Source organism: Eriocheir sinensis, chromosome 31 (genome assembly GCF_024679095.1).
Source record: "Eriocheir sinensis breed Jianghai 21 chromosome 31, ASM2467909v1, whole genome shotgun sequence".
NCBI classification, from domain to species: Eukaryota; Metazoa; Arthropoda; class Malacostraca; order Decapoda; family Varunidae; genus Eriocheir; species Eriocheir sinensis.
This window is the reverse complement of record NC_066539.1, coordinates 10,341,716-10,361,240: the sequence shown is the minus strand read 5'-3', so window position 1 is coordinate 10,361,240 and position 19,525 is coordinate 10,341,716. Positions and strand designations below refer to the sequence as shown.

General features: G+C 37.2%; 1 protein-coding gene across 21 annotated transcripts in view; it reads left to right on the top strand.

Annotated features, from left to right (window-relative positions):
- The window catches only part of LOC127005904 (calcium-dependent secretion activator-like), a 214,093-nt gene that overhangs the window by 70,345 nt on the left and 124,223 nt on the right, over positions 1 to 19,525 (top strand). For 4 of the 21 annotated variants that reach the window (XM_050875280.1, XM_050875277.1, XM_050875276.1 and 1 more), the window contains one exon: positions 12,083 to 12,196. The exons of 16 other annotated variants lie outside the window; for them this stretch is intronic. In XM_050875280.1, the coding sequence (XP_050731237.1) occupies positions 12,083 to 12,196 (114 nt within the window). The remainder of the gene's footprint in view (positions 1 to 12,082; positions 12,197 to 19,525) is intronic. One more of the 21 variants, XM_050875281.1, reaches the window with a different exon arrangement.

Sequence of the window (19,525 nt, the reverse complement as noted above, 5' to 3'; positions counted from 1 at the left end):
TAGCACAATTGAAATTACAAGCAGTTGCAGCCAGCACTTTACCAATAAATATGGATAACCAACAACAACCCAGTAATATGAAGCTGATTTTGTCTTATGATAGCCCAACAAAATATATAGTAACAGTAATTTTATAATTTTTTGTGACATCAGACTGAATACTGTTGCTGCAACACAAAGCAGCAGTTCTTGCTAAGCCGCTGATAGTTCTCTTCCATGGTGTAGTGGTTAGCACACCTGGCTATGAATCCGTGGGCCCGTGTTCGATCCCAGCCTAGGCTATCAGTGTGCAACTCACTCTGCTGTCCATCCTGCCTTCCGTGCTGGTCAGTTAACCCTTTCCCACCGAGGGGTACTGTTATGTTGTGCTACACCACACACAGGGGTTTTGAAAATGAGAAAAAATAACCTTAATTATTTGTTATATCCAAAAATTCAAGCAAAATTTTCTGTAAAAAAGGGTATATAACACAATACAATGTATATGTAATATACAATTTCATTGCCCAATGGGGTGTCATGTTTTTTTGTGCCACATTCTCATCACTGCCAGATGTATCATGAAGGACATCACACTAGCCCAACATTATGCCCATTACCTTATGTTTCTTTCAAAGGATCCCTTTCATAGTCACTAAAACAATCATCAGAAAGGATCTGATCTGAATCAGATCCTAGCGTCTCCGCAGCAGCTGCCAAATCTCGTACGTTTCTTCTTGACATTCAGAGAGGTACTGAGAAATCTGTATGGAATATTGATAAATAAGCAGTAGAAATGGCAACACCTAGTATCGGCCAACAGAACCTGTTTTTGGCATCACCAGATAGATGCTGGCGATTCAAATGCTTGATCATATTAACCGTTATTTGTTGAAAACTACTCAGTAGCACATATACATGACACCCAAAGCAATAGGGTTAATAAGGAAACCTGGGAAAAGTAAACTGTGGCAACCCAGAGTATTTCTCATTTGTAAGGTTCATCTCTCTGTTCGTTACTTCCATCTAATACTTTGAAATCTGTCATCACATGGTTGCTCTTCCCTAAAGGACCTCTCTATAAGATTCCCCCAATTATATCTGGTTCCTTGGTTAGTACTGGATCCAGCCTTGAACTTCATCTCTTTTGCTTATATCCAAAGTGTCTGGAGAAACAGACTGGAGGGCCAATGCAGCTCTAGGGGATGTGCTCCGAGGCCACAGGCAGCTTAGCATACTCCCCAACTTCACATTTATTGTACTTGATTGTGCCAATTTTCTTAAATGGCAGATGCATTGCTTGACTACTTTTGTTATTATCACCCGCTGATAATTATATACGAAAAATTTGAATACATAAAAAAAGAGGAATGTTGGTAAAAATAAAGGTAAAATGTTAAAACTGGGCGAGGTCTTCACTCTTGAATATATGCTTTGTGGTGAGTCTTATGATGTCATCAACTGCGCTCACCCAGTCAGCTGCCTCTGTCAGAACACACCATTGACAGAAAACATCATTGCAAAGCCTCAACTTCAGAACCACTTTTTACCCTGGTTGCTTGGGCAGATTGTTGTTGTTGATAGCACCCTTCATTAGCAACCTCTGCTTTGGATCAGCACCCAAGGCCATTGTAGGCTAACTGAGCAGTATGTAGCAGTATCTTGTACTCAGAAAATCCCTGCTTCATTATTCCCATGTATTTTTCCAGCCAAGAATGACCCTTGCTCAGTTTTTTCCAAGTTTTAGTATGTCAGTTAATGTGTATATTGTATTGATTTTTTTTTCCCCTCCAGTACCAAATTTATCTGTTCCATTGAAATAAAACCTTGATATAACGTGAACTAAATTCAGTAGAAGTATTTTTAGTACCTATCTGGTGTTAAATTGACATCCTGATATATGTGTGTGTGTGTGTGTGTGTGTGTGTGTGTGTGTATGTAAGTGCGTGTACTTTACCTAGTTGTGATAATACAGGAAGCGAACTACACTGGAGGGGCTCCATCTCCAGATCTTAGTTTATCAAGTTCAGCTTTATATTCATAAATATATTTGGCTGGAACTATCTCCTTTTTGAGATAAATCCAGGTCTCAATGCATCTAAAAGGAAAGCTGTTTATATATATATATATATATATATATATATATATATATATATATATATATATATATATATATATATATATATATATATATATATATATATATATATATATATATATATATATCAGGCATCTTGTCTTCATATATTTATTACCATGACATTTATTTTTTTAACGTTCAGCCTATAGCGTCGGTAGGCTTTCATGATGGGGCCTGTTGGTTGGTGCAGACTATTTCTTAGTGGCGCCATCCTTGCTTAGTTATTGCTGTACCCCAGAGCTCCATTTGATCCACTTATGAGGAGAGCTTATGTCTTTCTCCTGTAATTTTGCTTATGTGTTTTCTAGGGACTAGTTGTTTGGAATGTAAACCCAAAATCTTTTACATCTTTTGCCTTCTTAATTTGATTGCTCCCTGTTTTAGGGTTCCAGCTGGGTCTCCTGGTTCCTTTGCCCAATTCAAGAACTTTACATTTCTTATTGTGAAATTCCATTTCCCATTCTTGGTTCCAGCTATGAAATTTATCTGTCTTCTTGCAGCCTTGAACAGTCCTCCTCATACTCTTCATGGTACCTTTGCTTCATCAGCAGACAGACTAGTGTAGCTATTTACCCATTCCACTACTTCATTTTGGTAAATTAAAAACATTACTGGGCCCAACACTGATCCTTGTGGTACACCACTTGTTACTGTGGGCCACCCTGACATTTGATCCCATATTACCGTCCTCAGCTGTCCATCTTTCAAATAGTCCTCCATCCACATGTAAAGGTTTCCCCTCAATTCTCCTACATTTTCCAGTTTTCATAAAAGACATTTATTTGGAACTTTATTGATTTTTTTTTCAGATCCTGATACACACAGTACATCCCCAGCCTTCTCTTTCCTGTAACACATTGATTACTCTTGTACTGAAACTTAGTTGGTTTGTGATACAAGATCTTTCTCCCCTTGAGCTAAACTGATAAGCTTGGAAGATACATATTCAACCTCTTTTGTATTTTTCACCCATCAGTCTTTATTTATACACCTGACTTTTCAAACATCATTTACATGTTGATGTGCTGGAATTTTCAAACCATTTTGTGGGTGGAATCAGTATAAAGTTGCTGGTAAACACCCTGAAATAGAATTGGAATTGCTGGTAAGAACATTGAATCCTTGATAAGGAGTCACCCCCCCATAAAGCCAGCCATACACTATTGATCATGTTTGCAGAATCATGTCATTGCACAATAATTAGTTTAGGTATTAAGATTGTGCAATCCTTAGTTGTCGTCAGACACAGATCAAGTAAAAATAAGCAAGACAGTTGCTTGTATTACCATCATCGTTACATATGAGGGCTATAAATGAAAAAAAAGGAAAAGAGAGTTATGGATGAAGGTATGACATTGGAAAAGTCATTTTCACTCGAAAAATCACTGAATGAATTAGAAATATCTGCTGCTGCTGACTTCAAGAATTTTCTATTTATGCTTCATAACAGTTCCCTTTTGAGTATAGTTTTTTTTTTTATTTATTTATTTATTTATTTATTTTTTTATAATTACTTTTCATCTTCCCAAGTGCAGGCAAACTTTTGTACAGTTCAGTGAACTCAGATCAAAACTCCTGGCTTTCCCATACACTCGCTACAGCTGCTGACGGGCAACTGAAGGTTATAGTGCAATCTTTACCACACACTCTCAGTCATAATTGTGCAATCATCATGACTGATGCAGAAAAAACAAACTGTCAGATTCTGCTTAATCATTTGGGCAATCTTTCAGTTATGTTCACATATGATTGATTGTGTATGGCAGCCTCAACAAATAATCCTAAAATTATATTTGAGTTCCTATACATGAGAGTTGTATTAAAATTATTCAGTAACGTTAATATGTTTATTTGCAAAAGAGGAAGGTGTACATCCTCGCTACAAATAGCTGATGGGACTCTTACACTCCGCTTTCAGATCATGTTAAAAGACTTCTTAAGCTGTGTGAAAATAAAAAAAATCCTTATGTAACCTTATCACAGTTCAAAATGGTAAATGGAAGATTTCTGCGTTTCTTATATACTTTTTTTTTTTTTTTTTTTTTTTTTTTTTTTTTTGCTACTGTATTATATTTAATTTGTGACAAGTTATGAAATGCCATCTTATCCATTGCTGTAACATAGCATTATCACTCGAGCAGATTCTTCTATGACAATTTTTTTGTGTGAAAGCAAGTCATATGAATAACAGGATTCAAAAATGCATTAGTTACAAAGAAGGTAATTATTTATTCCAAATTTGAAATAGTTACTTTGACACTTGTAGCATATTTTAACCAGTCTTTAGTTGACGTCGATTTAAAGGGTTTCCTTAAGTTCACTGTAACCAATTTGTGTTCAACGAGGTGATACATTCTCCCCACTCTGATGCCTACACTTACCTTTTAAAAATTCTGCTCTAGTGTTATATCTTACTTTGTACCAACGTAAGATTTACTGTTAATTCCTACTACGTAAATGCAGTTTAAGAATATCAAGCAGTCAGGCGGCAAAAACTGCTGCAGTGGCCCCGTGTAAAGCAGCCTTTAGCTGTTTCACATCCTTCAATGAACCAATAACTTTCTGGGTTTCTTTTCTGGTACATTTTTTCCACTCCATTTTATATATTTAGGAAACACTCCCATCTCATATACACTGCTTGCCTCGTCAAATATACCCCAGTCTGCTTTCTCATAGAATATCCCAAATAAACCTCCAAAATACATTTTTTCTAGTTGAATATTTCTCATTTGTAAGGTTCATCTCTCTGTTCATTACTTCCATCTAATACTTTGAAATCTGTCATCACATGGTTGCTCTTCCCTAAAGGATCTCTCTATAAGATTCCTCCAATTATATCTGGTTCCTTGGTTAGTACCGGATCCAGCCTCAAACTTCATCTCTTTTTGCCTCTATCCAATGTGTCATAAAATTTTCCATTACAATGTTTAGCTGCCTGCTGCCCCATGACTTCTCTCCTCCCTCCATACCCCAGTCTTCCCAGTGAATCTCTTTATGGTTGAAGTCCCCCACCAGTATAGTGTTCTCACACTGACACGGATCAGACTCTTTAAACATTTAGCGGCATCATTCATCACATTTTGATTGTCTATCTCACTCCACACACTTGTCTTTGGCAGGACACATCCCACTGCCGTATTTTTTTTTTCCCCGCAAGTCATTGATATTTACATGCTTAGTACTTCTGCCATGTCTTCACCCATTTCCACTAGTATATCCACTGTCATATTTGCTTTCACCACCAACATCTTTCCTCCTCCCCATTTTCCATGTCTATCTCTTCTCCACATTCTAAACTTATTTTTCCCTCATCTAAAAGTTGTACATCCTTTCTTAATTTTGTTTCCACTAGTTGCAATACATTTGGCTCCCTCTCTTACAGGTAATCATTTATCTCCTGTGTGGCTAAAAGAACTCCATCCACACTTGCATAATTATACCTACAGCTTCACTATTTTCCCTGTTTACTGAGTTTCCTATTTCCTTTAATACCACTTTCTTAACCTTTGATCTAACACACTCCAATAGAATCTTGTATCTGCTTTCCCATTCTCTCTTTTTTTTTCTTTCTTTTTCTTTTTTTTTAGCTTTTCTAAGTAGCTCATTCCGTTGTTCTCATTGTTTGTGATTTGTGTCTCTTCTAATCCATATTTTCTTGCAGCTCTCATTTCCCTCAAGCCTCCACATTCTGTTGATTCTAATTCCATTTACTTCCACTTGTAACCTAAATTTCTCTCTATTCTCTTGTTTTTTCTCAGTTTGCTGCTTTTCATGCCTGGGAATTTTGCTGAAATCAACTTTCTCCTCTTCCTAAGTTTTTTCCAATCCTTTTGCTCATACTTGATCTCCTTCACACACTCCTCTGTAACTTAGCCCTTTCCTCACTCTGCCCCAATAATTAATTTTCTTTTAGTTTTTCTTTTTCCTCTTTCAATTCATTGTTTTTTAGATTGAGCTGCTCTATCTCAGATACCGCACTTACATTCATATGTATTTATTTCCTTTATGGCTGCTTCTAAATTTGGTGTTTTTATCCATTTGATAGTTTTTAGTTCATTTGAGTGTTTTGAGGCCTCATTTGTGAAAATAAATGACAACCATAATGTGCCCAATGCGATGAAATGTGAAAACACAGGGCAGTCGAGGGGGGTTGAGCCCCCCCTTTTAGGAGGTTACATAAATATGCACTTTTCTTATATTCATTCACTCAAGAGGGGCCAAGTCCCCGTAGGTAAGACCGTGAACACTCCTCTTGGATTTTAGCTGTGGTGAGCCACGAGTTTTAGCTGCCGCAGGATGCCTTGGGCTGCTCCACTGCCCATGGCCACACTGGTTAGCACACACTTACTAAAAAATTTTAAATAAAAAAATAATTATTTTTAGATGATTTTTTCATTCTTTTGTTTTAGTATTAATAGTTTAGCTTATCCTCAAACTTTTTTTTCGATGCCATACTTTGTTTTTCAATTTTAGGATTCTCTCATTTAGTATCACAAAGTGTATGAAAAGGATATTTGTGGTGAATGAGTTCTTCCTTTCTAAGTTTTAATGAGTTGTATGCATAAAGAAAATGTTCCTAATCCATGTATGTATAACAACACCACAAAGCTGACATGCAAAACACTGTCAACTCGCTGAAGCACTCGTCGTCACGATTCTAAAATTAATGAAATGCCTGGCAGTGGGATCAGAATCTCAAGAATGCCATGTTGTAATATACTCACATTTTACAATCAGTTCTGTTTAAGACATCTGTAAGGACTTGAGCAACTTTTCCATGTTAACATATATTACATCTTTTCCCTGAGTTTCACTGATCTTCAATTATTTAGCTGGTAAGGAATCTTATATAGTTTTATTGCTAGTAATATCCGTTTATTTTAGATTATGCATTACAAGGCATAAAAAGAATTCATAGACATTATATGTAAGCATATGAACATAAATACTTGGCAGCAACTGCTGGACACAATACTAGAATGACATAAACCAATAAAGGATTTAGAATAGGCAACTTGACAGCCCTGGTCTGCTGTGACTGGCAAAAACATACCAAACCCAAGACTGTAAGACACTGGGGGACATGTTAGTAATACATATTCTGTCTTCTCCCATCATTGCACTAAACATTGCAGTCATGACTTTTTCTTTCTACACATGGCAGCCACTTTTCCAATCTTTCCTTGTACAATAAGGCAGACTGCGGACCATCTTGTTTGCTGCTCAGTGCATTCTCGTGTTCTTCTTTACATCTTTCTTTTATGTGAGAGCCACACGTTTGCTGCCTATTCCTACCAGGGGGGAGATCAGAGCCACTGTCAACTTCATAGTATCCGTCTATTTCGTGAAATGCTACTCTCTCGTTTGTCAATGGCTAATAAGGCTCTGGCAATCTGTCAGTATTTATTATCATGAAATTTTCATGGGCCAATTTTCCTATATCCATTTGTTGTTTTCATTTCCCATTGAAAAATTCAGCATCAACATCTTGGTATTTTTACTGACTTTGAATATGTTTGACCTGCATTTTCCTTCCCAAGCCTGATTCTAATCATAAATCCTGTCTGTATCTTCTTGTGGCATCTTATAATCCTCTTCAGGTGCTACTCTCACGATATTTGCATCACCTGCAAACAGCCTTGCATAACTGTTTGTTTCCTCCATCATATTTGTATATATCAGTAACATTACTTACACCAACACCAAGGCTTGCAGTACTCTGCCTGTTGTTTCCCTCCACCCAGTCATTGTTCCATCCCTAAATCTATAAACAGTAATGTTCTGCTGGGAACTTTTATCTCCCACTCTGTTGTTCATTAATGATCTTTCCAAGACAAACTTTTCTCTCCACTCTTATGCTGAGGACTGCTTTGACTCAACATTTTTTATTCAAAAACCCTCTCAACAGGAATTGCTTAACTCCAGTCTGGGTGCTACAGAACACCTAACCTGACCTGACCTTGCTATCATTTCTGAAAGTTCCAGAAGGAACTTGGTGTCCTTTGATGTCTCAAAAACTCAGTTTCTCCACATGACAACTCTACACAGTCTTCCAGACATATATCCTCTATTCTTCAATAACACACAGCTGTCCACTTTTTCTACAATAAACAAACTTAGTCTGTCTTTAATTCAGGATCTCAACTGGAAATCATTGACACATTTATGAAACAATTTGGGTTCCTCCTTGCACTTGTCAATTACCCCTTTCAAAATATCTTTCTCCATCGCAAGGTCTTGCATATTTGTTTTTAGTTCTTTAGTACACTTCCTTTATTTTACTGTTATATTTTGTAACCCATGTCATCCATGCTCCATCCCTCTCTTTTTGCAATATCACCTGTTGAACCAATCCTTTTTTCCAATTCTCTCCTGCTTACTTTTGGCACATATTTTCCATACACTTTAAGGCTCAGAATGGTTTTCCACATCTTCTGTGTGTCTCTTCTTTCTATTATTCCCTACAATCCACTTCTTGACAAAATATTGTGAATCCTATAGTTAGCTTTTAATACATTTTTATCTTCAATCCCTGCACACCTGTGCCCCTGTATTCATGGGTTTATCATTCACTGATTCACACATTTGCGGATTTACCCAAAAATGCACAAAGGTAGCCGCAAAGGAATTTTCACGGCGCCACTCTTAACATTCCTGATTCATCCGCAGATGATTCAACCATTCTTAAGGAAATACTGATGTCCATGTTCTTTAACCCCCGTAAACAAAGTGGGACAGGTGTGTAACTCGTCACTTGGCACCACAATATCTTCTAGTTTGGAACTCATTTGCTTGAACGTCATAATCTCAAAATCTTGTTTCTTCTTTGACCAATTGGGTCATTGCAATATCAAACAGTGTACTGTCCCTAAAATTCTCACTTCTTCCTGCTTCCCACTTCTGGTGCACCTCTTAAATTTATAATCATCCACTACTATCATGCTGACACTACACAGTCACTTTCTGTAGGGCCATATATCACAGCCTCATTCCATGCTCTCGTCTTTGGGGGGGATATACACTACTGTGATACCTCACTTGCCTCTTCCCCTGATTTCTAGATTCATGTTTTTTACCTCTGTCTAACCCTCTCCCAGTCCCACATTATACACTTTTAAGCCTTTCTTCACTTTCATCATCGCCCCCATTAAATCTTTTCTTTCTCTTCTCTTGATTATGCAACTTACCATCTCCCACCTGGATGTGTGTGTGTGTGTGTGCATATTTAGTTGTGATATAAGAGAAGTGAGCTGCACTTGTGGGGTCCTGTCACCAAATCTCAGTTTATTAAGTTCAGCTCAAAATTCATGAATAGTTTCAGCTTGAACTATTTCCTTTTGAAGTCATTCAAGGTGCCAATGTTTCTATGGGAAGAACTCTATTGTTTTATATCCCTCAGGCACCTTGTTTCTCAATTTCTTTCCATGACCTTTTGTATTATATGAGATACTAAATACATATAGAGGATGTGAGAAGGGAGAACAAGGAAAATGAGTGGAGGAAACAGAGATGAGAGGATGAAAACAGAAGGGGAACGGAGAAGGGTGTGGGGAGGATTTGTATTAGTATCTATCTGTATTTAGTATCCCATATAAACAGTTCATCCTTGTCAATCATTTCCAATTCCTTCTTCATCCTGTACACTGCAATCAAATGTCTTTCTCTTCTCTCCTTCAAGGCAGGCAAACCCAATATTTCCAGTTTCTCCTCGTATATCGTGTCTCAAGTTTGCCACTATTTTTGTCGCTGCTCTCTGGATTCTTTCTATTTACCTAATATTTTTCTTTCTGTTTGGATACCTCACCATTTCACTGGGTTTTTCTGGGATCAAGTTGTTTTAGAATGTCACACTTAAATCTTTTTCCTCTTGTGCCATCCTTATTTTGATTGCTCCCTATTTTAATTTTCAAGCTGGGTTTCATGGTTCCCCTGCCCAATTGCTTCATGACTGCATCCCACCCATTCCCCAAAATAGCAAATATGGCGGTAAAAACTGCTGGCAACCCTGAATTAAGTCACCAGTCAAACTAATGACTTACTGCTCCTCACCATACTCCCTTCACCTCTTTCTACAACACAGTATAATACTGTTCAACACTAACACACTTATTATATTACTTCAAGCTATATATCTTGTGTTTTTAAGCTATGTAAATATGCATTTTTTTCTGCCTTCTCAACTAGTGTGTTTAAACACCATCATGTGCCATAAACTTAAACTGTGAGATGGTTATTTGCATTTTCAGTCACTCTTCTATTACTACCTCTTAGTAGTTACTGATGGAGGAAATTGGTGAATTAACCCTCTTGTGCATCAATAATTTTTATTTTTCTTATACCATTTCCATTTGCAAAAATCTTGCAAATCCTTGCATAGTAGGCAGATTTCTTCCCTTAGAAACTCAAAAGTAGTCATATATTATATATTACTAGATTCACAAGGAATTTATCTATAAGGTAATTACCTAAAAATTCCATTATGAAAATAATTTCATACACTTTTTGGTATGAAATAAACTTAAAGTAAGAAGAAAAATGTTCCAAACATTATAGATCAAAACCTTCCATGAACATTATTATGCACTTCACTGCATTTGAACCGTCTTTTATAAGGTTTACAATGGTAGCACACCTGATCTCCCAGATTTGTGGATTCACACATTAGTGGATTACCCCAAAGATGCACAAAGGTGTCTGCAAAGGAATTTCTGTTGTGCCACTCCAAACATTCACAGTCAGCCTGTGAATGATGTGGCCGTTCCTAATGAAAGGATAATGCGTACATGCATAAAGTAGCGTGAAATATCATAAGTATCTCCGATGATCGAGTCTCCCCACACGGCATTGGGGGTCAATGGGGGGGTTATCCCATGTATAGGAAAAGCACCATAAAAAATGGAGATGTAGTGTGCAAGCTGCTTGCCTGATGGGCAAATCCTAAAAAATTCATCTCCCAGTCATCCTACAATGGGAAGGGACAGTGCTACCAATTCATTACTTTTATGAAACTTATGATTGTCTCTGACTCACTGAAAATTGACAAGCTTACACCTGAAACTTTTTTCAACAAATTTGAATAATTTTTTGATGCCTTTGTGCAGTAAGTGATGTTTTGTATAAAGACATTTTGAGGCATATGTGCATTCAGTGCACAAGAGGGTTAATCACTAGTTTTCATGAATCATATATTTTACTATTTCCCATTTACATGATAATAACTGAGCTCCTCTTATGGTGTCCTGCTGTTTCTGTAACAGTAAATTTATTTAATATAGTGTGGGAGTCAATACAAAATTCAAATACTTAATGCAAGGAGAGTACGTAGCCTTACAACCAAGACCATGACCATGCGGACGACAAAACCGCAAATGAACAGAATATTAAAAATGAGGAACAAGCTAGTCGATATCTACTTAGAGAGTGTTAAAAATGTTTAAGTGCCTGGTTATTGGGCTGCAAATGATGGAGGTATGGATGGATTTGTTGTGCTAAATGGCAAAAGGAAGAGCTTATCAGTCTGGTTGTAACTAATTAAGTTAATACCCATGTTACATTATATTATTTGTTTACTCATTCCTTAATATAAACAGAACCTCTCAGAACCAATTACCCATGTAAATCAATTCAAGACTGTATATATATATATATATATATATATATATATATATATATATATATATATATATATATATATATATATATATATATATATATATATATATATATATATATATATATATATATATATATATATATCATGTATGTATATATATAAATAAAAAAATTCATCTCTGGTGAAATACCACCTCATATTTGTAAATGCAATGCACTGTATAACATTTATTTCAATTATAGAAGAGAAAGAGAACCAGTTTCTCTGCCTTCTTATAAACTAGCTTGATGACTAAGGTCCGTAACTAATGTAGTTCCTCTCCCTTTGTGTGGCTTCTTCCCTCAAATAAGCCGGAGACGCAGCTCAGTCTTAAGGCAGGTAGCTGAGTGCATGTCAGTTGTATCTCGCTCGCTCGGACTGACTCCCTTTTTGGCACAATATTTGCAAGTTTATGGCTCTCTCAGGTAAATGTGCGGGAGGGAACATTCGTGCGGGTCCCACACAGAGGATGTGCACTTGTGATGTCTAGAGTAGAGGATGCAAACTCCACAGGAAGATATCCTTTTAGCCTTTTTTATTATACAATTTTCTTAGTATAGGTAATTATTCTGTTGCATACTACATACGTATTTTGTAATTGTTTTGAACGCCTTTTATGATTATGCTCATGCAAGGAAATCTTTTACAAATATCACATATGAAACAACAGAAATGTCAGTTTCTTTTAATTTACTTCCAATACAATTTGATTTCAATAAATAGTTTATTGTGACCATGGAAAAGGGTTATCTAACGATTCTTACGTTCATCAAACATCAAACTAAGAAGTGCACAGAATCTGTGTTTTACTCGGTGCGCATTTTTCAGTCTCGAACATTTATCCTTCTTGGCACCGTTTAGCAACAGTGTAACATCACCTAAGTTCCAGTGATTGTTCAGTGTGTTAATAAAGCACTGCCGTGTCACAATGTCACATCTGAATGAAATATGCTTCATCAGTAGAGGGGGATAAGTAACCTACATATGTGATGCTCCTATACTGTCTGCATGCTTGAAGTGTATCCTTTTTCCATTACATGTGGTCTTGGTTGTTACTCTTCCTGCAGGTAAAACTGGTCCCATTAGTGGATAGCTAATAATAAGAATTAGTGTAATCAGTGTACAGTCTTGGTACATGAAGTAATCCTGTGGGTTCACAGTGCATGGCATGTGACTGAGCATAAGATATTTGGTGGAGTAGAAATGTAGCATTTTATTCATCAGTTTATTATGATGATACTTCTGGTTAGTAGTTATTAAAAATTAGCCTTTCCTGTTAAAGCAACAAAAAACATGAAAAAAATTGGTTTAATGGTTTAGCTTTATGTTCTGTCATGGCTTATATATATATATATATGTGTTTACAAAGCTGGCGTACCTCAGAACTAGAACTCAAGACAGTTCTAGCTTTCATGATGTGGAAAATAGAACCCTATCTATGTGCTCTCCCAAGAGTGGGCAGGGAAGTGACGACTACCCGGTAACTTTGGTTCCACTCATGATGGAGGAATTGAGTGAGTGCAGGAAAGGCTGTCAAAGGGACGGTTCTGCAGCTTGCTAATAACCACGAGTTTGGTCTACAGAGTTTGGTGTTGAAATCTGGTGTTCTCATATGCCCCTACAGGATGTGGCAAACAATTAAAACATATCATGCCATACAGTTGCATAAAGTTGGGACAATACTTTGTGAAATAGGCTGTAAAACTTATGAATGACAGGATAGTTATTGTATTGTCTAAATAAGGGATACGAGATGGGTTGGAAAAAGATCCATTACCACTTATATTGTAATGGGCACACTTAAAAAACTCAAAGCACACTTTGAAAGTTATCAAAAGGCAGTTGATGTAAAATTTAGTCTTACAGCAAAACAGTTACAAGAACAAAATCCAAGACTCCTTGGGAATATATCAGTTTGTTCCATTCTGAAAATATTCAAAAGAGGTTGAATTACCATACTGCTGTAACTTGTTACTGTAAAATAATGCAAGAGGAATTGCAATTTAGCAAAAAATTACAAAGAATGGGAATCAGTTAAGTACTAGAGAGAAGTGCTTTGGACCAACAAAGCCCTCTTCTGCATCAGTGACAACTGTGTAACAATAGCATGGCGTTCCCTTGGTACAACACAATGTGACCACAGAGGATGACCATAAACACTCTCCCCACCTCATGATGGGATGCATTTGCCTTTAGTGACTTGAGTGACCTTGTCATCCTTCCAAAAGGTCAGACAGTGGACAGTAAGGTATACTTTAAGACCCTAAACATTAATCCAGATGATTTTTCTGCAGCTCCCATGGCAGAAGTTTTGTAACAAAACAATTACCGTGTCACACCACAAAGAATATGATGTATGGTTCTGGTGGTGTAACATTGACTTTATTCCAGAGTGACTGGCTTAGATTGCAAAAGAGAACCAACAAGAAATGGTTAAGAAAAGACTTAGTTAGGACACCACCACCATCCCCAAACCTTGAGATGCTCTTTATAGGGAGTGGGCAGGTTTCCTATTTTAATAACATAAACATGGCACTTTCCATCACTGATTGGCTTAAGAAGTTCCTGAGGATAAAAGGATTTCTAAGTGGTAAATAAAGAAGTCATTAATAAGCATTAATTTCATTTTCCTGTAATTCTGTTTTCTAGAACATTTGTGCAACTTGCCTATATTATGCCCAACAAGAATTTCAGTATATAAATAGGTTTGAGATATGCTTTGTGTGTGTGTGTGTGTGTGTGTGTTTACTTAGTTGTGGTATACACGAAGCGAGCTACATTCATAGGGTCCCGTCTCCAAATCTCAGTTTATCAAGTTTAGCTTGAATTTTTTATTTTGTGATTAGATTTGTGTGAACTCTTTCCTTTTTGAGGTCATTTCAGATGCCAATGGATCAAAAGCTATGATTCTCAGATGTCTCCCTGCCACCTTGTCTTCTTTAATATCTTTCCATGTATGTCCTCTTGTATTTCTAGTATCCCGTACAAAGAGGTCATTTTGCTTTTTGTTTCCATTTCCTGCATCACCCTGTACACTGCAATCAGATCTTCTCTTTCTCTTCTCTTTCTTCCAAGGTAATGTACACATACATTTCATTTCAATCCTTAATTTTTTTCCTATGTAATATTAAGTAGAATTAGCCATTCAAACAAATCCAAATATCTTTCATACCAACTGTGTATATATATCTATATCTATCTCTCTATCTATGTGTGTGTGTGTGTGTGTGTGGGTGGGTGTGTTTGTTATATACGTATACACACACACACACACACACAAGACAATGATGCTGTGAAGGGTCATAACCTCACAGGGAGGCTGTGTGGGAAAGCTTCATCCCTTTCTTCCCTCTTCCTAGCAAGTGGACTCTCCCTGCACATTTTCTTTTTCACTTGATATTTCATCTTCCTTACACTGAGTGAGCTTAGATTTTTGTGACACCTCTTGAATAATGTTTGGTAACTCTTAGGCCCCATTCACACTGTAGCGACTCTGGGCCAAGACAACCCAGCGACTTTTAGGCCCCCTTCACCCTGTGCCAAATCAGCATCTGGTGACCATTTCTAGACCTCTTTCCAACCATGTACGACCCTTTCACACCAACATTGCACACCCAAGACCTCACATACCCCAAGTCACTGGGTTGTCGTGGCCCAGAGTCGGCACAGTGTGAACAGGGCTTTAGCCATGTTAGTAGGAGTACTCAGTGGAAGACCCTCCTAGTTCTTGCTGCCTCCACACAGTAATTTGTTTACCTCAAACTCCAAAGTGAATGTGTTTCTCATCATATTTATTAGTGTACAGTCTATGATTATTGATGTTTTCATAACTATGATTGTTTTATTTTCTAAACTGTAGTATCCTGCTTCGTTATTTACATGCCTTTTTATATTGCTTAATTAGTTGTGAAAACTGTAGGCTGTAGTTATTACCCACTTTATAATTAGGTTAAGTTCTTCTAAAAGTGACTGTGAAGCAAAACAATCATATAACAAACTTGAGATTTAGGGATATGTTTCTGGACTTCTATATTAAGTGACTCAAAACCTCCTAATACATAATATTAATGCTGTTTTATGGATTGCACTACGTATATCTAAATCATTACCAGAGGGAATACGAACTCCTATTTACTGTACATTGCATAATTAATACATGAAATACCATAAATAAAATGAATGAGCTAGAAGAGGTTTTGGTGGAGGCAAAGAGTGTGTAGCAACTTCAGGAAGAGCTGGTCAAGTGTAGATATGGAGACAGTACCACAGGAGCGCAGCAGTGTGTGTGTGTGTGTGTGTGTGTTTTTTTTTACCTAGTTGTAGTTTACAGGGCCTGGGCTTACACACGTGTGATCCCGTAGCAGTGGCAGTGTGTGTGTGTGTGTGTGTGTGTGTGGTTTGTCTTCCTTCCTTGTTGAGTGAGGAATAAGTATGTTTAAGAGGATGGTGATTCTCTGAATAGATGGATAGGAAACAGAGCAAAGGTAATGAAAGAATGATGATCACTGTATGAATGGGGCACTTTAACATACACCAATATGCTGTTGACAGTGACCTACAGTTAATTCCCTTCATTAATGACGGGTCAGTCTATGGCTCACGTGACAGTTGATTGCAGGGTGCAGGTAGAGTGTTTCTGAAAGGTCATTCAGAATACAGGCTCAGTAGTGCTGCGCTAAGTCCTTGACCAGCGAGATATGAGTGAAGAGTGGTCACTGCTCAGGTGGGAGATGGTGGTTAGGGCGGCTTTTTCACAGCCTTGGTGGGGGTGGTGTGCATATTGTACTTCACTTCCTACATAGTCCTGAATATGCTATTAATTTGTTTATCCAGTGAGTGTATCTTGTATTACCACTCCTAAGTCTCTTTCCTTATTAACTTCCTTTATTACTTCTGCTCCTAGTTTATAGTTCCATGTGAGCTTGTTATTCTCTTTCCCAGTTCCAATGCAGGATATTTCTGTGAATTAATTTTCATTCCCCACATCTGACTCCATTTGCATATCTCACGTCTTTTGTATTTGTGCGTATATCTTGCTACCTTTCTCATTTTCTCCAGTCCTTCACTCTCATCATCAATTTTGGGTCAGCTGCACAAAGGCTTGCATAGCTGCTTAGTTCATCTGTCATATCATTTAGCACATTAGTAATCAAGAACCTTAATGGTGCCAACACTGACCCCCACTGGACTCCACTTGTGACTTCCCTCAGTTCAGCCTGTTCAGCCCTTACCAATGTCCTCATTTGTCCTCCTTGTAAATAGTTTTTCATCCATTTTGATAGAGGCCATATCACCCCTCCTACATTCTCCAACCTCTCCACAAAGATTATCACAATTTTTATACTTTCTTTTTCAACTCAACTATGTAATTTTCATTAATATAGAAACTAATGATAAATTTATACATATTGAACTGCAGTGCAACTTAACCCGGTAGCAGCGGGGATCATGTTTCTTAATGGTCCCTCTAAGCAAGAAAAATGAGAAAAAATCATCACTCACACAAACCATTTCATAATATATATATATATATATATATATATATATATATATATATATATATATATATATATATATATATATATATATATATATATATATATATATATATATATATATATCAAAGCATTTGTGATCAGTTTATGCATCATCTATTTTGGGGGGTTTATATCATGGCACAAATTTGGCCTGTCGCTGCTACACGGTAAAGCCACAAATTTGGCCCATCGCTGCTACCGGGTTAATATTGAGGGATGTAAAGTACTGTGATTGGGCAAAGAAACCTGGAGACCCAACCGGAATTAAAAAAATGGGGAACAACCAAATTAAGAAGCCAGAAGAGGATTGACATTTAGGTGTCATATTCCAGAACAACCTGTCTCTCAAGAAACACATAGGCATGACTAAAAGAGACATATAAGCTTCCAATATTAGTGTGGCATTCCATTACATGGATGAGGATATGGTGAAGAAGCTGATTTTATCAGTGATATGACCAAGAATGTAATATGCAGTGGTAGTGTGGTCTGAAAACAAAGACCAGGAAAATATAAATAATTCAGAGAAAGAAGAAAAATGGTGCCAAGCTTGAGACATGACATGTTAGGAGAGACTGGAAAGATTTTGTTTGCCTACCTTGGAGGAGAGAAGAGAAAGATGTGACCTGGTAGCAGTGTACAGAGCAATGAAGAAACTGGAAATGATCAACAGGGATGACCTCTTGTTGTGGGACACTAGAAATACAAGAGGCTGCCATGGAAATAAATTGAGGAAGACAATGGGACTGTGGGATATCAAGAAACATAGCTTTCCCCATTCATGCAGTGCCACCTGGAATGACCTCGAAAAGGAGTTCAAGCCATAAAATGAATTTGAAGCTAATGTCAATAAAAATTTAGAGTTGGAGACGGAATCCTACAAGTGTAGCTCATTTTCTTTATACCACAGCTAAGTAAATACAACTAGGTACACACACACACACACACACACACACACACACACACACACACACACACACACACACACACACACACACACACTCTCTCTCTCTCTCTCTCTCTCTCTCTCTCTCAACCTTACATCATATACTCTTCAGTTAAAATAATCCATCTTGCTGCTCAGTCTCTCTTGGGAATAATACATTTTTCAGCCTTCAGAGCTAATTATTTTCTCATAATGGCAAATGAAGTGAGACGTTAGAGGAAAGGAAAGACAGGAGACAATAGACCTTAATGCATATCAAACTCTTTTTAACTTACTTCAGCTTACAAGATACAAGTAAAACCACTGATTTCCGCATCAGGAAATCAGTCACACTCCAATATATGTAAAATATATGCATATGTCTTGTTTAGAAACAGTTTTCATCACCTCATATACATGCAATATTAGACAAATACAGTCTGGTTCCAGTAAAAATGTGGATGATGAAGTTGACAACTTTATTGTCAATAAAATAATGTATAATACATACCTGTAACAGGTATGATATGCTTATATATAAGTTAGTGGTAGTCTAAAATTAGTAGTGTATCATAAAAGGCTGTCATTAATGGAGTATTAAAACAAAGCCAGGCAAGGTAGCACTGACCATATCGATCCCTTTCCACACTTCTTTGGGTGGCCAAGGGTTGTGCTGCCTGTATGTTGTCTTGCCTAATACTGTATCAAGCAAGTGGGGGTGAGTTTCCTAAAGCCATCAGTTCACAGTGGGCTAGATGAAGAAATGTATTTACGTTTGCAATGTGTTCTGTACCCTCAGTACTCCATTGTTTAATGGTTAACATGCCTAGCTACTAATCCGTGGGCCTAGACTCGAATCTCGGCCTAGGCCATCAGTGCACAGCCAACTCAGCTGTTCCTTTTCCCTCTCAGGCTGGTCAGTAAATGAGTATGTAGGTAAATGTAGGGAGGATAGCTGTGGTAACCCAGATATTGCACTAGTCCTAAGTTCTTGCCAACCACAGGCTCAATGGCCAGGGGACAGAGATGAGCACCAAGACCACATGCAGCTGTAATGTATGCCCCCAACTTTGCCTTTAGTAATACGATTGTCAAATTTTGCAGTATGCAGAGCTTCAATATTTTGTTTCATCAGAGTCCATTTTGAGACAAGCTATTTTGTGGGGTAGATAATAGTATAATTTTGAGTGGGATTATTTCAAGCTGTTCAGTCATGTATAAATGGTATGGAAGTGACTCAGGCTACTTATACACAAAACCAAATATATGATATAGGAAATACAAGAAAAAAC